General features: G+C 41.2%; 2 protein-coding genes across 3 annotated transcripts; one reads left to right on the top strand and one right to left on the bottom strand.

Annotated features, from left to right (window-relative positions):
* Positions 1–7,431: 7,431 nt before the first annotated feature.
* Positions 7,432–12,273, bottom strand: rnf114 (ring finger protein 114). Of its 2 annotated transcripts, none has more exons than XM_079358588.1 (7): positions 12,179–12,273; positions 11,718–11,923; positions 11,035–11,185; positions 10,769–10,875; positions 9,223–9,337; positions 8,974–9,081; positions 7,432–8,836 (listed from the first exon to the last, which is right to left on the bottom strand). In XM_079358588.1, exons 2-7 carry the CDS (start codon positions 11,852–11,854, stop codon positions 8,771–8,773), a joined length of 684 nt encoding a protein of 227 aa, XP_079214714.1. In that variant the 5' UTR covers positions 11,855–11,923; positions 12,179–12,273; the 3' UTR covers positions 7,432–8,770. The 2 variants fall into 2 exon arrangements, with proteins under 2 accessions (XP_079214714.1, XP_079214713.1); XM_079358587.1 differs by having other exon boundaries at positions 11,718–11,926; positions 12,179–12,272.
* A 41-nt stretch (positions 12,274–12,314) lies between these two features.
* On the top strand, positions 12,315–19,486 carry spata2 (spermatogenesis associated 2). The gene is made up of 3 exons (XM_079358585.1): positions 12,315–12,397; positions 13,339–14,144; positions 14,520–19,486. The coding sequence occupies exons 2-3, from the start codon at positions 13,794–13,796 to the stop codon at positions 15,873–15,875; spliced, it is 1,707 nt and encodes a 568-aa protein (XP_079214711.1). The 5' UTR covers positions 12,315–12,397; positions 13,339–13,793; the 3' UTR covers positions 15,876–19,486.
* Positions 19,487–20,309: the final 823 nt, after the last annotated feature.

The raw sequence follows: 20,309 nt of genomic DNA, 5'->3' as shown, positions 1-20,309 counted from the left end.
ACAGAACACTCTGCTTTTGTGCTTCCTGTCATCTTCAGGAAATCAGGGCTTCCCCCTGCTGTCGAGATAAAGCACCGCCGGGTGATGAGCTGTGCCAGTCTTTCATTTCGTTCCTCCTTTCATATTTTGTTCTTCTGTTTCTGGGTTTATCTCAATCTCTTATCCTGTTCAAATGTCCCTCTAAAAAATACTTTGCTTTTGGAAATATCCTACACTTGTGCAAAATCCCAAATCCACACGGCACCTGAGCCCCGTTTAAATAGCTCAAACAAGTACGATCATAACTTTTCCTTTAAGTTTATGGGAGACTGCCATCAGTTTTAAGATGTTTGTAAAACACAGCAACTGACTCAAATATATCTAATTAATATTCATTTGGCGGACAAAATAATAAGGCAACTTTGATATATGCTGCATTCTAGTTCAACCCTACATTAAAAATAATGACACGCCTGTCAAATAATCTCAACAAAAAATGACAAACACTTAACTTAACAGCAGGAGTATTTATAGAAGGGCAATTATACAAGAGTATCGGGCTATGTCATATGTTCCTGGTGTTGTGTGTGTGTGTGTGTGTGTGTGTGTGTGTGTGTGCTCTCACATGTGATGGAGTGGGTATCCTCTGTCTTGAGCAGCACAGAGTTGACGCTTCCTTTACATGGCAGCTGCAAGGCTCTGGTGATGTATCAGAGTCAGCAGAAGCATTGATCAGATCTGGGGTTAATCATTACTACGGGAACCCAGATGAGCATGAGGCTGCCTGGGGAGAAGTAAGCCATGAGAGTGGGCGGCTTCACTGCAGGAGGCCTGCTGCTCTACAGTGGAGGAATGCCAGCAGGGACACATCCCCACTTGTATACTTATATCAATGTCAAACTGTTTGCTGAACATTATTACAAGAGGTTTTGCACTAGTTTATATGCTTGGTTGTGTGTCTGTTTGTTTGTGTGTGTGTGTGTGAGTGAGAGAGAGAGAGAGATAAAGAGACAGACGGTGTCTATGTGATGCAGGCTGTTAGGACCAGCAATGTAATCCCCTTAAATGGACGGACTTCCGAAATGTATGCAATGTGAAGCCGGATCTGTGCAGTGTCTACTCAGCAGTACCCATTCACTCCCTTGAGCTGGGGAGTTAATAATTCAAAAGAGAGATGGGGAAAAGAGGCCATAGGCCGGAGTGACAACATAGAGAGCGACACAGAGACCAGTACAAGAATGGAAATGGAAACCATAACTGGACTCAGAAATTGTAGGAAAAGAACAAACAAAAAAAATAATGGAGGCACAATTAAGGAAACAAAACAATTCCACATGTATTAAATCAGAGAGAATAGAATTTAATATGAAGCTGATTTTGATAAGATTGTAAACTGGCCCAGCACTTCTCTTTTTCCTCTAACCCCTCCTTCCTCTTCTCCTCTAACTCTCCGTCCCTCTGGGACGACTCTTCCCTGTGACCTGCTATCACCACCATCATGGTTGCCAGCATCAAAGTCCAGGAAGCTGTCTCCAAGAAACACTCGTATGAAATATACACACCTGCAAATACAAATATGTGGCCCCTTAAAGCCTGTGCACACACACACACACATCGGCTCATGCACAGATACTCGAAGGAATGTCAGAAATGCCAGCAGGAAGGATGAGGGGTAATGGGAATACAAAGAGGTCCATCTCCTTAGAGGGGAGGAAAAACAGGGCAATAAAACCGTCAAGTCAAGCTCAAGAATCTGCTGATGGCACACATACATATACGCAAGTTTGCAGAGACAAAAGAGAATGTGTCAGGCAGATAAAGCCATCACTTCTCCTTTTCATCCCCGCGTTTTGTCCAGAGGCGTCCCCCTTTCACCTCTCCTCTGCCCAGCCAACACTTGTCAGGCAAGAGAGTCATTAATGTTTAGCTGGGCAGTGATGGCAACGCTGACAGGACTCATCTGTCTAAGATGACAAGATGAGAGAGGGACAGCCCATCAAAGGACACCACTTAGAGAGTGAGAAGAAGTGAGAGAGGGGAAAAAAAAGAAAATGCAAGGCTGGACGGATAGGGAGGAGAGCCATCTTTCTTTGTAGAGTTAAAGGTTACATCACCAAGGTAGGCTATAAAATGATGCTTTTGTCATCTCCATCCTCCCCTTTCCTTTATATCTTCTTATCCATCCACCTACACAGCCCCCCCATCTCCCCACCCCTCCACACCCCTTCACGTGCTTGTCAGCAGTTTGATTCAGTACCTGCAGGTTGGTTACTCATTGAGCTGAGGGGGGACCAGAGTCGGCAGAGGTGTATGGACGGCTGTCTATGGGCAGTCACCGGTTGTCGGGGGGCTGCTTTTTTTTTCTTTTTTTTTTCTTCAATTGACAGATCTGCCTGCGTCATCCATTCCCTCCTGTAAAGACACAAGACACAAAGCACAGGAAGTGGAGGGAGGTAAACAGCTTTAAATATGAATGCTACACTGCAGGGGCGGTTAATAATTGGGAAGTGTTGGACTATTAATCTGAGAGAGAAGTAGATGTTGAGTTTTTATTCTGGTACATTTCCCCAGGCCTTTTCTTTCACAATACAGTTGAAAATAGCGTGACGTTTCCCAAAAGCAATCCCCAGCAATTTCATAACCACCATATTTACTTTCAGCACTATGACAATGCCATATAGTGTTATTCACTCTCAAGCTCTGATAGATCTCTACCAAAACACAGACCCTATAAACCTAAACTTTTCAGAACAAGAAGGTTTCTAACCTACTTTAATTTTTTGTGTTGACCCTTAAAAAATTTTTTCACAACATTTCAAAATAAGTTTTGTTTAAGCATATTAAAAAAAAACATTCATAAGTATCTGACTAACAAGTGCAAATTTCAGTGAGTGCACTGTTGTGATTGAGTATTTCCCTCCATCTTTCCAGATGTGTCAGAGGGTAATGGAGAAGGTGCTTTGACTGCCGTGACAAGTTAAGTAGAGGGAGCGGGACTATTGTCTTCCAAATCAGCTGTCAGTGTGTTTCTGCTGTCAGCACTTTGACTCACTACCTGCCTGGTTAATCATCGAGCAGCTCCGAGCTGCAAGCTGCTGGAGGTGTATGGACCTACCGTCACGGACCCCCATCATCGCCACAACAGGACAACATGTGATTGACAGATTAGCAAGCACTGGCGCTTTTTCAAAGAAAGACGGAGGGGGAGAGAAGTGATTGGAATCGGAGGAGACCTTTAACAGGATATGTGAGGCGGAGGAGGTGGGTGTTTGTGTGGGTAGGTAAGGGTTGGAAGGGAAGTTTTAACAGGGTTTTTACTAATTACTGTGAACGTTCTGGAAGTTTTGATGAGACAGGCACAAAAAGAGCATTAGTAATTATTGTATTAAATATTGGATAAGATACTTTAAGTTCATGTCTCTCTGACTGTCTGTCTGTCACCAACCATCACTCAATTCCTGCCTCTCCCTCGATGAGAGGCACACGATGTCCACCCGTGGTACCGCTTTTACTCAAGGTAAGGTTTTCCTTACCTCTGTACCAAGTTACTTCTTATTGGTTGATTACGGCTTGATAAATAACATTACAAGGAACACAATCTCAACATATGTTATGAAACAAATGTTACGATTTGCCTCTAAATTTACTACAACTGATGGATTCCATCATTGATCTTCAGGACTGTTAGTATTGTTAAGCACAATTCATGATGTGTCAGTAAATTGGCAGCTAGAAAGGAGTTTCTAAACATTCAAAGCTGAAAATGTATGAGGACATCATTTTCTACATATACAAAGAAAACAAATCTGAGAGTGTTCTCATGCAAGGCATACAGGAGACTGGAAGACCAAACAATGAATATTCCTTTAAAAGAGAAATTGCCTCCCCTATTGGACATTAGCACTGCTACAACAAACATTTGCCCCCGTCCCACTGTGATGAGGTTATCCCCATTCTAGTCCTCTCTCCCTCCTCTGACTCCCTCATGCACGCCCGCTGAGGGTTGATTTCAAATGGAAAAATTAATGGGAGAATAATAGCCCTGGGCCTCACTCTCTTCCACACACACACACACACACACACACACACACACACACACACACACACACACACACACACACACACACACACACACACACACACACACACACACACACACACACACACACACACAAACACACACACCATCATCATCATCAGTCGGTCTACAGGGGTACACAGAGGGGGAAGTAAAATTTAGATCCATTCTCCTGTTCCATTGTGACAGTGCATGAGCATACACACACTCTTACATACACCAGAGACCTTGCCCCCCCCCCCCCATACCTTAGAGGGCTTAACTTTCAAATATTAGTACAGTGGCTGAGCGGGTTTCAAATAAATAAATAAATCAGCGAGCAATGATTAGCAACTCTCCTGATAGTTTCATCGACATGTTCCATATTCATTTTCACTTCCAGGAGAATATTTCTGCAGAAACAGTGATTCTCAGAACTTTCCAAGCTTTAAGAAGGTCTTAAAGTTTTTTTTTTTTTTAACTTGCAGTTTTTGCAGCAATACAGGAAGTCACATAATGCAGCTTTAACATGAATTCCTTGGTTTGATTAATGCAAGACTGATCAAATAATGATTCTTTTCTTCCACTTCACACTAACAAAGTACACATGATGCCTTTAAAGTCAAGAGTAAAGGCAAACTTCATTGGCTTTGCAGTACCTCTGGCATTATGTTGGCAAGAGTCAGGTTTACGAGGGCAAAAAAATAGATGCACACACATACGTTTCTGTTCAGCTGATGCAGGACCAAGCTGGTTGCAGGCATTACTAAATCAAAGTTAAGTCTTGTTTCTCTGAGGCAAGCAGCACAAGAAGTGTGTGTACGTGTGTGTACGTGTGTCTGGCTATGGTAGGGGGTCGGTTGTTAAGAGTTTAAAAGCGGAAGAGGAGTTGGTGTAGACCCAGTATTGATGTTGGGGAAGCCCACTGGCACTTTTGTGTTCAAACATTCGAGAGGACCGACCTGGTGGCAGGATTCCCGCTCTTCCTGTTTCTCCTGACTTTGAGGAATCTTACGGTGAACAAACTCCCAGTGCTCTTCTCACACACCCCGCAACTCATCACACATACCTGCCTCAGCAAAACTAGAGAACCAGAGAACTTTCTAGGTATTTGAGAGGTTCTTATCTCTTGTCACCCTTTCTGTGTACCACACACAATGTTTAACACCTAGTTTCAATATACACAACTCTTTTATTTTAAATGGGATATTCTTCTTCTTCTTCTTAAAGCAAGAGGCGATGGAAAAGAGTCATTCTTCCTCATTCCTCACTGACAGACTGTAATACACACCAACTCTTTCTTTACTTTTTCTTCCCAAACACTCAAACTCATACATACCTGGTATGTTTATAAATTCTCATTACTGTACAAGAGTTACTGAAACTCAAGTCATTCTGTTATTATAATTAGCATTTCAAGTTTAAGTGAATATTTTCTGATGTCACTTTAGTTGCTTTGTGTACTTTTTTCTCCGTCTGTAAATCTCGTTCTGACTTCTCTATCCCACTTTCTAGGACACATGGCTTTACAGTATTAGTCTGGTTCTGCTTAAGGTTACTGCCTGTTAATAGGACATTTTTCCTCGTCACTTTTGCCAAGGACTCGCTCATGTTGGATCAATGTTGGGTGTCTGTGAATACCATTATGAGGAGTGTGGTCTAAACCTTCCCTCTATGTCAAGTATATCACATGATAACTTTTCTTGTGAATATGCGCTATACAAATAAAGAGAAACATTTTCAGATTTCTGCCAAAAATCAAGTGGAAAGACAGTAAGACCAAGAGAAGTATTTTAATATAAGGTGGGGGTTATGTAAGGCCCTGAAAGTGAGCAGCTTCCACAATATTACTTACTGAATGGACTTGTTGTGTGTTCCCCTCTGACTGTTAAAATGTTTTGGCGATAATGAGTGTTGACAGGTAGGTCTTCTGTACTCTTGAACTTTAAGACGAGGTTCACAGTACATTGTAAGAAAACAAAAGACTGGTGTCTAGGTGATGGTGCGACACACTTCTTAAACAAGCCGCCGTCCCCACACCTCTCCCAGTGTGCCCCTGGGCACATGTAGCATTAATTGCTGCCTCCACAGAGCCTGCAGACTGCACACACAATCTATTGCTCCCATCAAAGCAACCACACGCTGAACTTTATGAAATTTTTATTCAATGTTTTCACTTCTCTTCCCTTATCCCTCCCTTTCTTCCTTTTCCTATTCCCCACCTTGGCCCCCCTCTCCCTTCTTCTATTTTTTTTTCACTCAGCCACAAAACAGACAAGAAAGACTTCTCTCTGCCATGTTTTTCGGCTCGACTTCCTTCCTGCCCAGAAGCACTCGAGTATCTCGTTAGTTCTCTCACTGCGAACATCTCTCCTCGATCTGCCAGGAGCAAATAAACCTGATCAGGGCGGAAAAGAGAAGAAAAAAGGAAGAAAAGGGGGGCTACATCAAGTAGTTTGGTGTGTGAGATTCTCCAAAGAGGTGGGTGAGAAATGTAATTTCATTTAGATACAGTAATTACACATCGGCCTACAACAGCTGCACAAAGGAAAGAATAAAGATGAGAGCAATCCTCTCCCTGTGGACAATGTACACCATAGGGCCTAAGTTTCATCATAAACTTAACATGGATAACAGTACATGCAAAGACACATTTAATATATTCCCCAATAATATATCTTTGCCAACACACACCTTTATAGGCCTACCACTTGCCTGATGACAGCTGAGCAAATCTGAGCAGATTGATGCACCACACACATTACCATCCTTTTAACTGCTCTCTCTCTCTCTCTCACACACACACACACACACACACACACTCACACACTCAGTATGGTCATCCATCAAAGCAAGGATTGTTGTTTCTTTCCCCCACACGTCTCATACACACAGGTATAAATCACTGCGCCTGATTTCTGGGGCCAGGGTTTAAATAATTAAAGAGCTTTAATTTATCAGGATTTAGCACCTCCTTACAGCAGGGCTGACAAGAGAGAATGAGAGATATATTGAGAAAAAAAAGGTCATTAAACATGAGATACACATACAAAGTTATAACACTTTTTTATAACACAATTTACTGGAAAGAAACACAAACACCTATAGGCTAAGTGGCACCAAAGACATGTGAAAAGGCATTTAGGTTCTGCTAGAGCTACTCGACATGTGTATATTGAGTTTTATTTACCGGTTGGTAGAACTCAATTGCAACCTCTTTTGAAGATTTGCATTGTGTGAAAAACAAGTCATTGCAAGACAGAACATGTGCCAAGTATGAGACACAGTTCACGAATCAGAATTCAAATAAAAGTAATCTAGCAAAAGTAAAGCAAAGTCAGACTACATGTTTATGTTTCTCCACATGCTTGTCAGTATAGGAAGTATACGAATAATGATGATGTATAGTTTTTATTTTTCAGAACAGTTGGCAGTGATCAAGACCAATTGAAAGCCAGGAAACCAAACTGGAGTTTATCTGTCATGAAGCAACAGAGACACACTGGGTATGAAAAAGCACAATACAGTGAGGAACACTTAAAATCTTATCCAAGTCATGCCATCAACTGTCTTAAAGTGAACTTGTGATTTGTCTGTTATGACTATAAAAAAATAAAACCACTAAACCCTTAGATTCTAAAGACTAGTGACATTTTTAAGCTGCACTAGAACAAAACCCAGTTTTAAAACAAAGTGGCAGAACACATTTAGGAAAGCACAGATTAAACTAAATCGGTGATGAATTGTTTCACGCAAAAGTCAGTGAGGGCCAGTGGTTGCCACTGACAGCAGAGACAGAGTGACGGATCTCTACTGCCCCCCTATGGCCACATGGAAACATACACAAAATTCCTAACAAAAAGAAACGTCACAAGAGACCAGTAATGACACACTGTTAAGTCTCCTACTTGCATCTTTTGGTTCAGTGGATGAACTATTAGCCCTATGAGTTTTGGAAGTCAGAAACAAGATCTACCAGCAGGCACAAAGACATAAGGGATAAACATGAAAATAAAGCAAACTGCCATATCAGGCGTTGTTTTTTTCCCCCTCAGATTATTTATTATTTCCAGTAGATCTCTGAAAAAAAGACTGATCACACGCTCTCTCTCACACGAACAGCATAAAAAAAACAGAGCTTCCATCTGCTATAAAGAAACAAGAACACCCTCTCTTTTTGAGAGCGAAACATGCAGAGTCACTCTTAACATGATTATCATATATTATTGTTAATATTACTGGACAACCTCAAACAGTGAAGTCTGTAGTTTGCTGGTGACAGTCAGCCACCTAGTGGTTGAATCCTTTTGCAACATAAATCACTGATAACGGGAGAATTTCTTTTACAACTTTGGAAGTTCTTGGCTATGTGACACCGTGTCGTCAATGAGCAAACTGCTTTAACAAAAAAGTTTTATTAGATATTCAAACTCTAAGTCTACAGGCTCAATTTAACAGGGGGAGGATACAAGGTATTCATATCCAAAACACAGCATCACTCCTAAATCAGACAGTGCAATATGCGTTTAGCAACCATATTGCGTGATTTATATGTTGAATATTAACCTTTAGATTCATAGTTACAAGGCCGACTCCCAGTGAAACTTATCAACCACCATCCTGATAATAGGTATTAGATACAGTGCTTTGTTTTGTCTTTTTAAGACTTCACACCAACACCTCCCCTTCACGTCACGTAAGTGGATTCCTCTTCTGGTGTATTTTTTTCCAACATCAGTTGTCCAACAGGGAACGCTGTAGAGCCTCCTGAATCATTGTGTTCTCATCTGTAGAATAATCCTTTAAAGACATGGTTGGAAAAAGAGACGAAAACAAGGCCAGTAAGTAAACTGATCAAGGACACAAAAAAACAAACTTCAGATTCTTTTAAAGCTTTAGATTCAGATTCTATCAATAGAGATTAAGCTTTAACTTACGACAAATGTATCATATGAGAAGGTATGTCGGATTTTCAGGTGCTGGAAAAAGTCAGCACTCCTGTAGTTAGGGTCCCCCCAAGGCATTGAGGCACAGATGGGACATACCTGAACAGAAACAATATAAAGTTTAAATCATAAAAAAACACCTCTACATAAACTCATCAAAGATGAATCTGAATGCTTGCTTCTATGTTTTTATAAAAAAAAAAGACTTTTGGGAGTTGCAGTGCAGTGTGGGTTTCCTACCACTAGGCGTGTATCTCGAGCATGTTGGGAAGTGCAATGTTCAACCAGGCCGTCTTGGTCAAGGTTCTGGCAGTTGCAATATGGGCAGGTGAAAGTGTAGCGATTTGGCATCGGACTGAGGGAAAGAAAACAAGTACAACTACCGTTTCTGCATTTCAAATGGTTTTTCTACAAACATAAACAACTGTTATTAACTTTGGAAGTGTTTGTAAAACAGTAGTCCTACCTCAGTGTTTATTTTGGTAGCAGGTGATCAACAAAAACCTGTGTTGGATTAGAGCTTTATGCTCAGAACATTTTATTTGTCCATTTATTGATTTTTCCACATGACAAATGTCTCCCTTTTGAGTTTTGCCCTATGATGTGTTATGTTGATGTGTTTCCATGCTGCGACAGCAATAAGGAAGATGTAATGTTAATGAATAACATGAACATGTGATTAAACAATAAAAAAAGTACAAAAATAAATAAATATAGTGCTTACATCAGTTTCTCCCTGAGAAAACATTTACGTGCAATAGGACTACTTCATATTATTTTATTGATCCAGTCTTGTGCTCTCTTTTGGTTTTATCCAGGCACATTTTTACAACAATGATTAACACATATATATTTTATTTTATAAACGTGTTGACTCTGGTTTTTGCTTTTAGTCATTTTTATTCTGTAACTGTGAAGAAGTGTCTACATTGTACTTTTTCATTAAAAGGTGGGGTCCGGTCACAGATTGACAGACAGACTGGTAACCATAGTAACTTACTCCCATCTGTGGGAGCATTAAGCGAGAGGGGAGAGAGAGCTGTAAACTAAGATCATATCGAGCAATATGCACAGTATTAAATGACACCGCCCTGGTCATAATGTTAATAAACAGCATTTTCAAAAAATAACAACGGGCTTGCTTTCTTCCCCTCCCTACATTTCTCTCTGCCTTTAATAATCTTCACCTTCACACTTTATATAGTCCCCCAAACAACACAACTCCGAATATAAAAAGAGACAAGAGAGCAGGTAAAAAACCTTACTCATTGTTTTGTTACAAAGATCCAACGTTAATCCATCATGATTACAGCGACATGAACCAGCTTAACCCAACATTTCAAACAGAGACCTAAGGCAACATTTCGAGACGTCTTCAAGTTGAGAGAGAAATACAGCGCGAGGAGAGATTATCCCTTAGTTCATCTTTGATTGCTATTGTATACAGGAAGAAAAAAAAATACAAAAAATATATTTGGATGGGATACTGAGATAAAGTCAATGTGATGGAAACACTGGTTTGAGAGAAGACCAAATGAGATTACATCAAATCTAAGAAAAGAAACTATACCATATTCTGTATAAATGAAATGACTATGTTGATAAATTCACTTTTGAGGCCACTGTCTGATTAGTTATCAATTTCACACCATGATCGTCCTTTCTTCATCCCGTAAGTAAGGCGTCATAAACATGCAAATATCACAACTGATCTTTCAATGAGTGAGCAGTTCAATGGTTAATAGTAGATATGTAATAATAAAGTGATATTAGACACAGGCTTTACCTGATGATGGCAGGCTGGCTCTGGGCAGTGGTCCTCACTCCCTCCTCAATGTACTCTTGGTATTTAGAACAGGAAGCTGTGTGTCCTCTCATCTGAGACAGGCCAACCTTCATAGAGCAAAACACATTCATAAGAAAGTACTAAGGCACACACCTCGATATGTAAATGTAGACTTATTTTGCCCCACTTGTGCATGTGATTTTTTTGTTCAGAAAGTAACAATTGCTTTGGTTATGTTCAATTTTAAGCCAGCATTAAAAGCATACCTGAGCTCCACACCCTTTGCAAGATGCCACAGATGATTGGATGACAGCCTCAAGCTCTAAAGCTTTAGTCCAGTGACCCAGTCCTGCCCGACATACAGCACAAACAGGCTTCTGTGGACGCAAACACTCCTGCAAACAACTCTGGCAGAACCTGAGGAGAGAGATGGATCAGAGGAAAATGTAAGAGAATCAGTGAAACTTCTATCACTTTAAATGTGGCCTCTGTTGATAGGAAAGAAAATACTTTTCACATGTGTTCATGATATTTATAGACCGGCAGTAAACGAACTGAAAGAAACCAGCTGTTTTGCTGTACAGCTTCTTAAGTAGAGCTTCTTGTAAATCCAACGGGAAGTCCCAACCTCAATGGAGCGCAGGGACTTGTAGTCATTTTATCTGGTTAGACGACTCGCTGCAATGCAGCTCTGAACTACAACTCCCAGACGAGGCCTCCTCTTTGATGTAAACAAAACTGAAACTGATTCAGCAAGCTGGTTCTTCCTTTGCCAAATATCCAAGCGAACAAACATATTTACAGCTCCACAGTCAATTCAGACCACCGCATTGTATCTCTGAAGCTACTTTAAAAAACATGTAATTCTTTACGTTAATCACCTCGTAGCAATAAATCGCTGCTACTAGACATGGGTCGAAAGGGGGGGGGATATAGCAAAAATACTCACGTATGCCCACATTGTGTTGTTACGGGACTGTCAAATATTTCGAGACACACTGGACAGACGAATTCTGACACGTCGCTGCTCCCTTCAGAGACGTTTTTCTTGTGCTGAGCTGCACCGTACCCTCCGAGCATCGCCATTTCTTTTCTTCACTGAGTCCTTCCCCCAACAACTCGTCCCAGTCAACTCGACGTCATCGGCTTGTTCTTCTTCTTTATGCGCGAGGGGGCGGAGTTAAAACCGGTTAGAAAAATGTACAACACATGCATCGTTTCATTTACAAAAAAAAAAAAAAAAAAGGATTTAAGACTGCATTTTAGATGTTTTAGATTAGGAGTATCCAACCTTTTTAGGATGAGAATTACTTTCAAAAAATAAAACAGGTCGCGAGCCATTTCTACAACCATTTTTTGTTTTGTTATTGCAGTGTATATTTACACATTTACGTTTTATTATACGCTTACCAGTAATGAGATTTCTGACACTGCATGCTGTCGACCAGGCAACACACACACACACACACACACCCACACACATACATACATATGCATCCTCCGGCTCACTCTTCATCCAGAAGCACGTGGGACCGTGATGCTGTCAGAATTTAGCGCATGCGCGTTGTGATGATGGGAATTTCCTACAGCTGAGGAGGCGTAGCTAGTCACAGCTAGCACTAGTAAAAGGTAAGGTGTACTGTTTCCAGTGTTTCCGTTTTAAAAAGAAGACATAGTATCTTTGAAGACTAAGACTTAGACTTAATTCTACAAGAGTCATGTCACTGTGACGGTCTTATTTTGGATATTTGACTCTAAAATCACCAAAGATTTCTGCCCAACGTGAAGACCGCCCTGCTAACTGAAGCTGGCTAGCCAGCTGCGCTGAAATGGGCGTTCACTGCTGAGCTGATACTCAGCTGGGGGCCCATACCATTGACAGTACTGGGGTTTGTCAGGTTTGAGTTTCATGTAGAACAGACTTTTCTCTCATTACCTTCATTGATCGTAGCGGACTGATGTGAAGCGTCACACCGACGTGTTAGCTAAGGCATGCTGCTTGCTAGCTCGCTAAACGGATGCTTGCTAAGGCGAGGGAACGATGTAGCCAGGCAGGCTGCCTTGGGTCGACCCCTTTATCTGCGGTTCTTCAAGCCCCAGCGGACTTTTTTTGGCAAGCATGTTTACATTATTCACCAGCACTTTGTCGATGATTAGCTACAGCTGCTAAAGCTAAGTGCCGACTGGTTCACACACACGCAACAACGATAGCATTACATGCTGACATATCCATAGGAGCACAGCACAAAAACACACACCAGAGCGAATCCAGATCCTGTTTTTTTAATGTAACCCCGCTTTGTTTTGTTGGATGGGAACGTAACGAAACTAATTAACCTTTCTATGTACAACTAAACATCCTCACACTCAGGGCACTAACACTGTGTCTCGAGTTGTTATGCCTGCACCCTGTCCCTATAATCTTCACTGTTGCATTAAATCAGTAACGTTGCTTTTGATTTTGGTATAATTTATCCCTGACCCAGGGTATATAAATACATGGACCTCGTTTCTTTCTTCATTCATGTGTGAAATTGCCATTCTTACAAAGCTCCTCTGTGTCTTTACAGCTTTGAGACAACAAAAGTATGTTTGCAAAAGGGTTCTTCAAGATGAGTGACCTTGAACCCTGCACAAGCTGAAGCCAGGTGAATGGGATAAACTCAACTCTAACACAACGTGAAGAAGAAGAGGAAGAAGCTCCTGACCTCCTCTTGCATGACATAGGCCTGTTTGTCTGGAAACAAGTAAGGCTTTGAGTGAGTTCCAGAGATGCCTGTTAGGAGGCATCCATCCAGGCTGCAGCCTAGCTACGCAAACTGAAAGTGATTGTCAGCTGCACCTCTTTCTCATTTCCTTTTCACCTGTCCAAAACCTTATTAACGTTGAGTGTGTGCCAGCATGTGCAGGGCATAATGGTGACCCAAAATGATGCTTGAATGTGGCACCAAGGAGCAGGGTACGCTAAAAGGGGTGCGGCTCTCTCAGAAAAATATAACAGCTGACTGATAGTCTGCTGTTGATAATGGATGCCAAATTAAAAGAGGACCTATTTCGGAGGTATGTGACTGCACTGGAGAGGCGTCTGGAGGGTGGAGGGGAATACACAAGGAAAGGAAATGTACCAGAAGGGGACAGAGGGCGATACAAGGACAGTGAGGCCCTACTCTCCACGGCCACTGCCCTGCTAGGGGCCTACCAGCCTGATCCAGGACAACGATTTCGAATGGTGCGTTTCTATGAAGTGGTGGAGAGTTCTCTCCGTTACCAGAGAGGAGGGAACATAAGGAGTCTGGAAAGAGCTTTTCGCACGTTGGAAACTATCTGCACCAATCTCTTGCTGTTCCCCTGGAAGAAGGAGTTCAGGTGTATAAAGGTGAGTTTTTTCAAATTGTAATGTTAGTCAGCTCTTAAGCTGGGTTTAAAACTTAACATTGGTTAATAGCATTAGCCACCAATTAATATTGATGTACCAAGAAGGGTTTATTCACTCTGTAAATTAAACATTTGATTTACTATTTTACAAAAGTTACTTTACAAAAAAATATTTGAGTCCCAGAGAACATCATCAAATTCATAAAAGATTTTGTGACATTTTTAAATTTTTTTGTAATTCTGTAGCGTCAGTAAACAGCAATAGCAACAACAAACAAACTTTAGCATTAAGAATTGCATCTTAGATGTTTAAGGGATTAAAACAGCTGTTTGAAATCACTTGACACTAATGCTGATGAACCCTTTTCTCTTTTAGACCTTCACTGGCCCATACGTGTATCATCTGCAGTCTGCCATTACTGATGCTGAACTCCGAGCTCTAATGCGTACTATTGGCTACGCCTGTGACTACGATTCACAGTTTCATTTGCAGGATCACCCAGGTGGCACAAATCATCTCCGTCAGTTGGCGTTTGAGCTTTTCCTTGCCCAAGCAGAGTGTCGTCTCCTGGGAGAGGTCGTAGCTCTGGCCCGAGGTTCGGCCTCAGAGATGGAAGCGCTGGAACTGCGCAGAGGTTGCAGAGATGACGCAGCCGGCTGTGCAGAGGCCCTCCGTAGGCGTGACAGCCTTGGGGCTGATATGGCTCGCCTGTCTGTTCGGCCACTGGATATAGAGAGGCCTCACGCCCACCACTTGAGGCGCGGTAGTCGGCCTTCTAAATCTGTGGATGTTACAGATGGGGCTGGTCACTGGCACCCAGCTGTTAGCAAGCCTGTACTGAAGGCCTCGTTGAGTCTGCGAAAGGAGCCGTTGTTTGTTGATGCAGAAGAGGATATGAAGGATGAGATCATCAGGCCCTGCACTTCAGCATCGCTCTTCTCTGTGGCAGCTCCACCTTCATATAGCCCTGTTGCAGATTTCTTTCCAATTCAGTCACCTCCCCCGGCTGATGCGTACACCTCCTACCACCTGTCCTCTCTGGATGAGATCGACTTGTACACTGAGCGGGGTGGAACTGGGACGGGAGGAAGACAGATCCCCTCTCGACCTCCATCCAGAGAGCCGCGGGATTCAAGGGAGGCGTGGTTGCTCAAAGCTCATGGTAGTGTGAAGTGCCAGGGCTGTGGGATGGGCTGCTCAACTATGGCCTCCTGCCAGAGATGTGACATGATCCTCTGTTCTTCTTGTCACGATGTGGATCCCTCCCCTTGCTGCGGCCTCCAGGACTACCACCCGAAATCCTCACGGCCCCTTGATGGATACATTCCTGTCAAAGAAAAACTGTCTGTCTACTCCAACACACACTCCCATGCCCTTCTCCATCCACACCCCCTTACACTGACACACTCGCACTCTCACCCCCACCCTCACCCCCAGATGGTGGAGAAACCCCTCATGTCCACGAAGCTGTTTCCGAGCAAGTCAGTTGCCTTGACAACGCCAAAGGGAGGCAGCAGTGAGCGAATAAGCTTGGGGGGATCGCGATGCGGGTTCTGCAACAAGCCGAGTGCATCACACACGTGTGTGAATTGCTCTAAGGTGTCATGTGACTCGTGCATGGGTTTGTACGCAAAGGATATGTGCACACGAAAGAATCCCCAGCACAGCTTTGTTCCCAACCATCAGCTCAACTTTAAATCTGGCACCATATCTCACCTGGTGTACCGATAAATCTAGCAGACGGAATATTTCTTTCTTGTAGTCCCCTTTCTCAACCCTGCTGCTTAGTCCTGCACAATTGCTTTAGCTCCGTTCCCGTTCAACAGCTTATTCACTACCGCTCCCTGTTATCCGATGGTCTTTTGCTCTCTCTCTTGAACTTTGTACATTATTCTCCGGCTGTCAGAATGGCCCTGGAATGCACATGCCACAGAGAGCCATATCGTCCGCCCATCTCTCTACCTTGTACGAGTTCAGGCCTTTTATCAATTTCTTCTTCCTTTTTTCTTGCTACCTGCTCTTGAGTAGTCATGTGATGTTCTAGCGCTTCCCAAAATCCTCAAATTTTCTCCTCAAAAGGGAAACTGGAAAAAAAGAGTTTAAATCCTTCTAATTTCTAATGAATTCCGTCCAATTGACATATATACTTTGCCTCCTCAGCTAACAACTCTTCTAGTATATAAATATAAATAGATATATATAGATATATACAGTATATGTGTGAGTGTGTGAGAGAATGATGGTGTGGATTTGAGTGTGTGTGTGTGTGTGCGTGTGTAGAAAAGAGCTCTGCGCTTGCATTGTGACAAAGGAGATCTTTTTAAACTTGAAGAATAGTAGGGGAAAAAAAGAGAAAAAATACACTGGAAGTCAATAGTATATATTTTTGATCTCTGTTCTCTAGAACAATGTGAGACTGTTATCTCGGCATGAGGTCTGTCATGGGGTTTATGGGGTATAGCCTTGTGTCAGTGGGCTTGGGGTGGGAGATATCTCTAAGGGATATACTGAGACTATGGTCATTTGCCATATATTCTATTTTAAAGATTCTGCCTTGTAAATGAACCCTACATTGTTTCTGTTTTTTTTTTCTGGTTTGGATTGAAATGCTGCTGTTGACTGGAGACAGAGAAGATTTTGGGGTTTGACTTCTTTCTGATCAAAAACCTGTTGCATTGTGTCTGAAGCCCCCCCGTCCTCTTTCATTACACTCCTCCAGCTACCATTGTTCATGATGTTGTAGTGCACCTTTCCCAGATCATGTGGTTTTCCATGTCAGTCTCAGGTGGAGTTTTTGGAAGTCTCAAGCTGTTAACTCAAAAATTAAAGATTACTGCTCGTTGGCAGTGTGTGAGCCTGTTGGTTGGGTTTAAGACAGTGTGGAAGTGTAAACTCTGACATGATTTCTGTCTACCTCAAATGGCTTCAGCTTAAACACCCAGTTCAATATTGTTGGTTCAAAGTAGTTCCGAAATCAGTGCTTTTCTTTTATCTCCAACAAAAAAATCACACTATTGTTTATTCAGTTACTCACATTTAAATCTTAACAGAGTTTATTTATTCCTCGACAAAATCCTGGCTTTGTAATCTGGAAAAAATGGAAAAGGTTTTCTATGTTTGGGCATTTTTCAGTTTCTGAAAAAAAACAGGAACTACTGTGAACGTAATGTAATTCATCCAATAGTCTCTCAACAATCTTTGTTGAGCTTGTAAAACGTTTGATAAAATTGTCAGGAAGGTCACTGAGGGTAATGTATTGGATTACATTGAACTGAAAGTTGCCTCTCATAATCCCCAAAGGACAACACAAAGAAACTTAACTCTAACATCTTTCAGATGATCTACATCTGTATAACTCTGTCACACACTCGACTAAAAATAAGCAGAGTTGAATTAATACCTATACATATGAAAAAAGAAGATAACATTTAAAGTTTTAAATCTATTATGGTAGCCTTTTCTAAGGCGCATGATTTGGGGTGATTTGGTGCATGATGCAAATATACGTCCCGTTATGCAACCTGTTTCCTGGCTGTGGATATTCCATTCAACTAATTAATTGTTTTCTTTAAAAAACAAAAACCTTTGTATGTAAATATACTCTGCTACGATGTCAAAATGAGACATCAGATTTAAGGCGACCCTTAGTTATTAGGCTTTAGTGCTTCATACAAAGGATAATACATGAAGTATATGGCAGTTGAGACACTAAGGGCTAATGTCAAATCACATTTCTTAAAAAAAAAAAAAAAAGAGAGAGTTTAACTCCAGGTTGTTTTGACAGATCGTTAAGGTTATTGCGGCCTTTATGTTCTGCCAGGAATAACCTCTAAATGCCTTAAACTAATTCAGCTGTTTTATCATTGAGTATTTGAAGAAAGAAGTGACGCCACTGTCTTTAGATAACCAGGCGTGTGGTTAAACATTGTTTTGACAAGTTTTAAGGAAGGCATTTAGAGCAATTTATTTTTTACTCAAGCATTGGATTAACACATACATATCATAACATACATATTTACACAAGTATGCAGCAAGTCACACAATACACGCTATGTACTCACATGTTTGTTATTACTATGTTTGTGACAGGAAGTCAAACTGCAAATTTTGTGTTGCTTAAAGTTGAAATCTAAACCCATGTTTAGTTTCCAGGGAGCGATGTCTGATCTTACACTTGAGTTTATTCCCTCCCTCTAAAGCTGACTCATGTTTTTTCTCATATTGGACAACCTAAAGAAGGGATTTTTTTTAATCACAGGATGTAGCTATGAAGATTCTCTATGGTCAACAGTGGATGACTTGGGTATCACAAAAGACTTGTGTCTAAGGGGAGAGGTGCAATGAATTGTTTTCGTCTAATGAAGCCTTTTTGAGCAGTTTAAATATTTATCATTGTTGTAATTTGCTGACTCCAGTCACTCCAGTAACGTAAATCATACCAGCAACAAAGAAGACTTTCAGAAGTATTGAGCCATGTTGCAAGAGTGATCATATTTGCCAAATGAAGAACAAATATCTTATTGGAGTAGAGAACTAAATCTTGTTGCTTGCCCTGCTGTACAGTTCACGTAAGATAAACTGTGGTTTTGCTGAAGTTTAGCCTTGTGTTTGTAGATGTTGGCCTTTGAACAAGCGCTGAAAGGGAATAATCATAGATACCTGCTCGCACACTATGGGATGTGGATTTGACGCTGATTGGTGGACTGATAATTTATGTGGGTCACTACAAAGGGCTAAACAGTCTTCAGGGCTGCTACTAAGTTTGTGGACACTGTTTTAATCTTTTAGTGAACAACTGACTTGTCATGGCTAAATATCTGATGTTAAGCTTACTTTTCATTCATCAGTGTACAAGTACTGACATTGGAAAAACAAAAGAGCTATTTTTATTTTGTGTCATGGAATACATTGAGCCATTTGAACATGATTGGTTTAACCCACATTAGACACACTCCAGTCATTGTGGAAGTCAATACTCCCTTTACCTCTTTGTGTGGTTATCTTACTGGCGTCAAGTGGTTGTGTAGTTAGGCAGCCCCTTTTCCGTTCCCTTTACTCCAGCCCCTTTCTTGGCATGCTCTGTACAAGGCCCAGACCTATACCTTTGTACCCTCAACCACTGTCTCCTTCCCTCCAGCCCTCTTACCTTGACACTGACACTGCACAATGTCTATGTGAAGGGGTATGGACCTTATGAACAGTATGTGGGCATACATGGGGGTGGAAAGGGAAAATAGCCAAAATTGTTAAACGGTGGAAAAAAAACAACTATATATCTATATTGAAACATAAATGAGTTTTTATAAAATAATTTAAAGAATAAAATTCTGAAAAAAACCAAACATTTTTGTCTTGACATTTTTGTGTTTTATCTTTCAGTTACGCTATTTTAAACTAGAATAAAATGAAATGTCCATTGTCTGTTTTATGTAACTTCCAGCTCACTCAGAATTCATTCATTGGCTTTAGTCAATGAAACCAGCTTTCCAGCTGATGATTCCTATTTAGCCACTAGATGGCATTAAATACCAACAATTGGAGTTACTGGGGCTTCAAGTGAACTTCAAATCTTTGAACAAAACATTTGCTTTTTAACTCAACATGTTATGTTTTACAGCACTCTGAGTTTTATGATGGGTATTACTTTTTTTTTTTTGCTAAGATTTTCTTCATCAGTCAGGATAAAAATGCATGTCATATGACACAACATGTAAATAAACTATTAAAGGATTTCTAGGACTATGAATTTGAGTCTCAACATAACAAGAAAATCCAATGCAAAAGCTCAATATGTGGGACTTCCTGATATTATGCAAAGTGGTACTGAGTTTTTGGTTATTTCCTTTAATTTAACCACTTGTTCACCTTGCAGCCAGTTAAGTAGCATAATTTAAAATGCCAATTAAAGCTTAGCTAACAGCCATTTTGAAATTGAGACACTCTTACCATGTTGATCCTCGTATAACGACTTCATGCTTTACAGGAGGATCGTATTGGAATAGGGTTTTGGCTCTTTTGCCATTGAGAACCTAAGTCTGGGGCTCATCGCTTGCATAGGCTTTCATATGTGGCCAAATGATGGCATCAGTCTTTGGACCAGGGCCTAACTTCAAAAAAACAAAAGTTAGATATGAGCTATAGCTAAGGGGATATGGGATAGATGGA

This window comes from Symphodus melops (assembly GCF_947650265.1).
Source record: "Symphodus melops genome assembly, chromosome: 13".
In the NCBI taxonomy this organism is placed as follows: Eukaryota; Metazoa; Chordata; class Actinopteri; order Labriformes; family Labridae; genus Symphodus; species Symphodus melops.
This window is presented reverse-complemented; position numbering and strand designations above follow the sequence as displayed.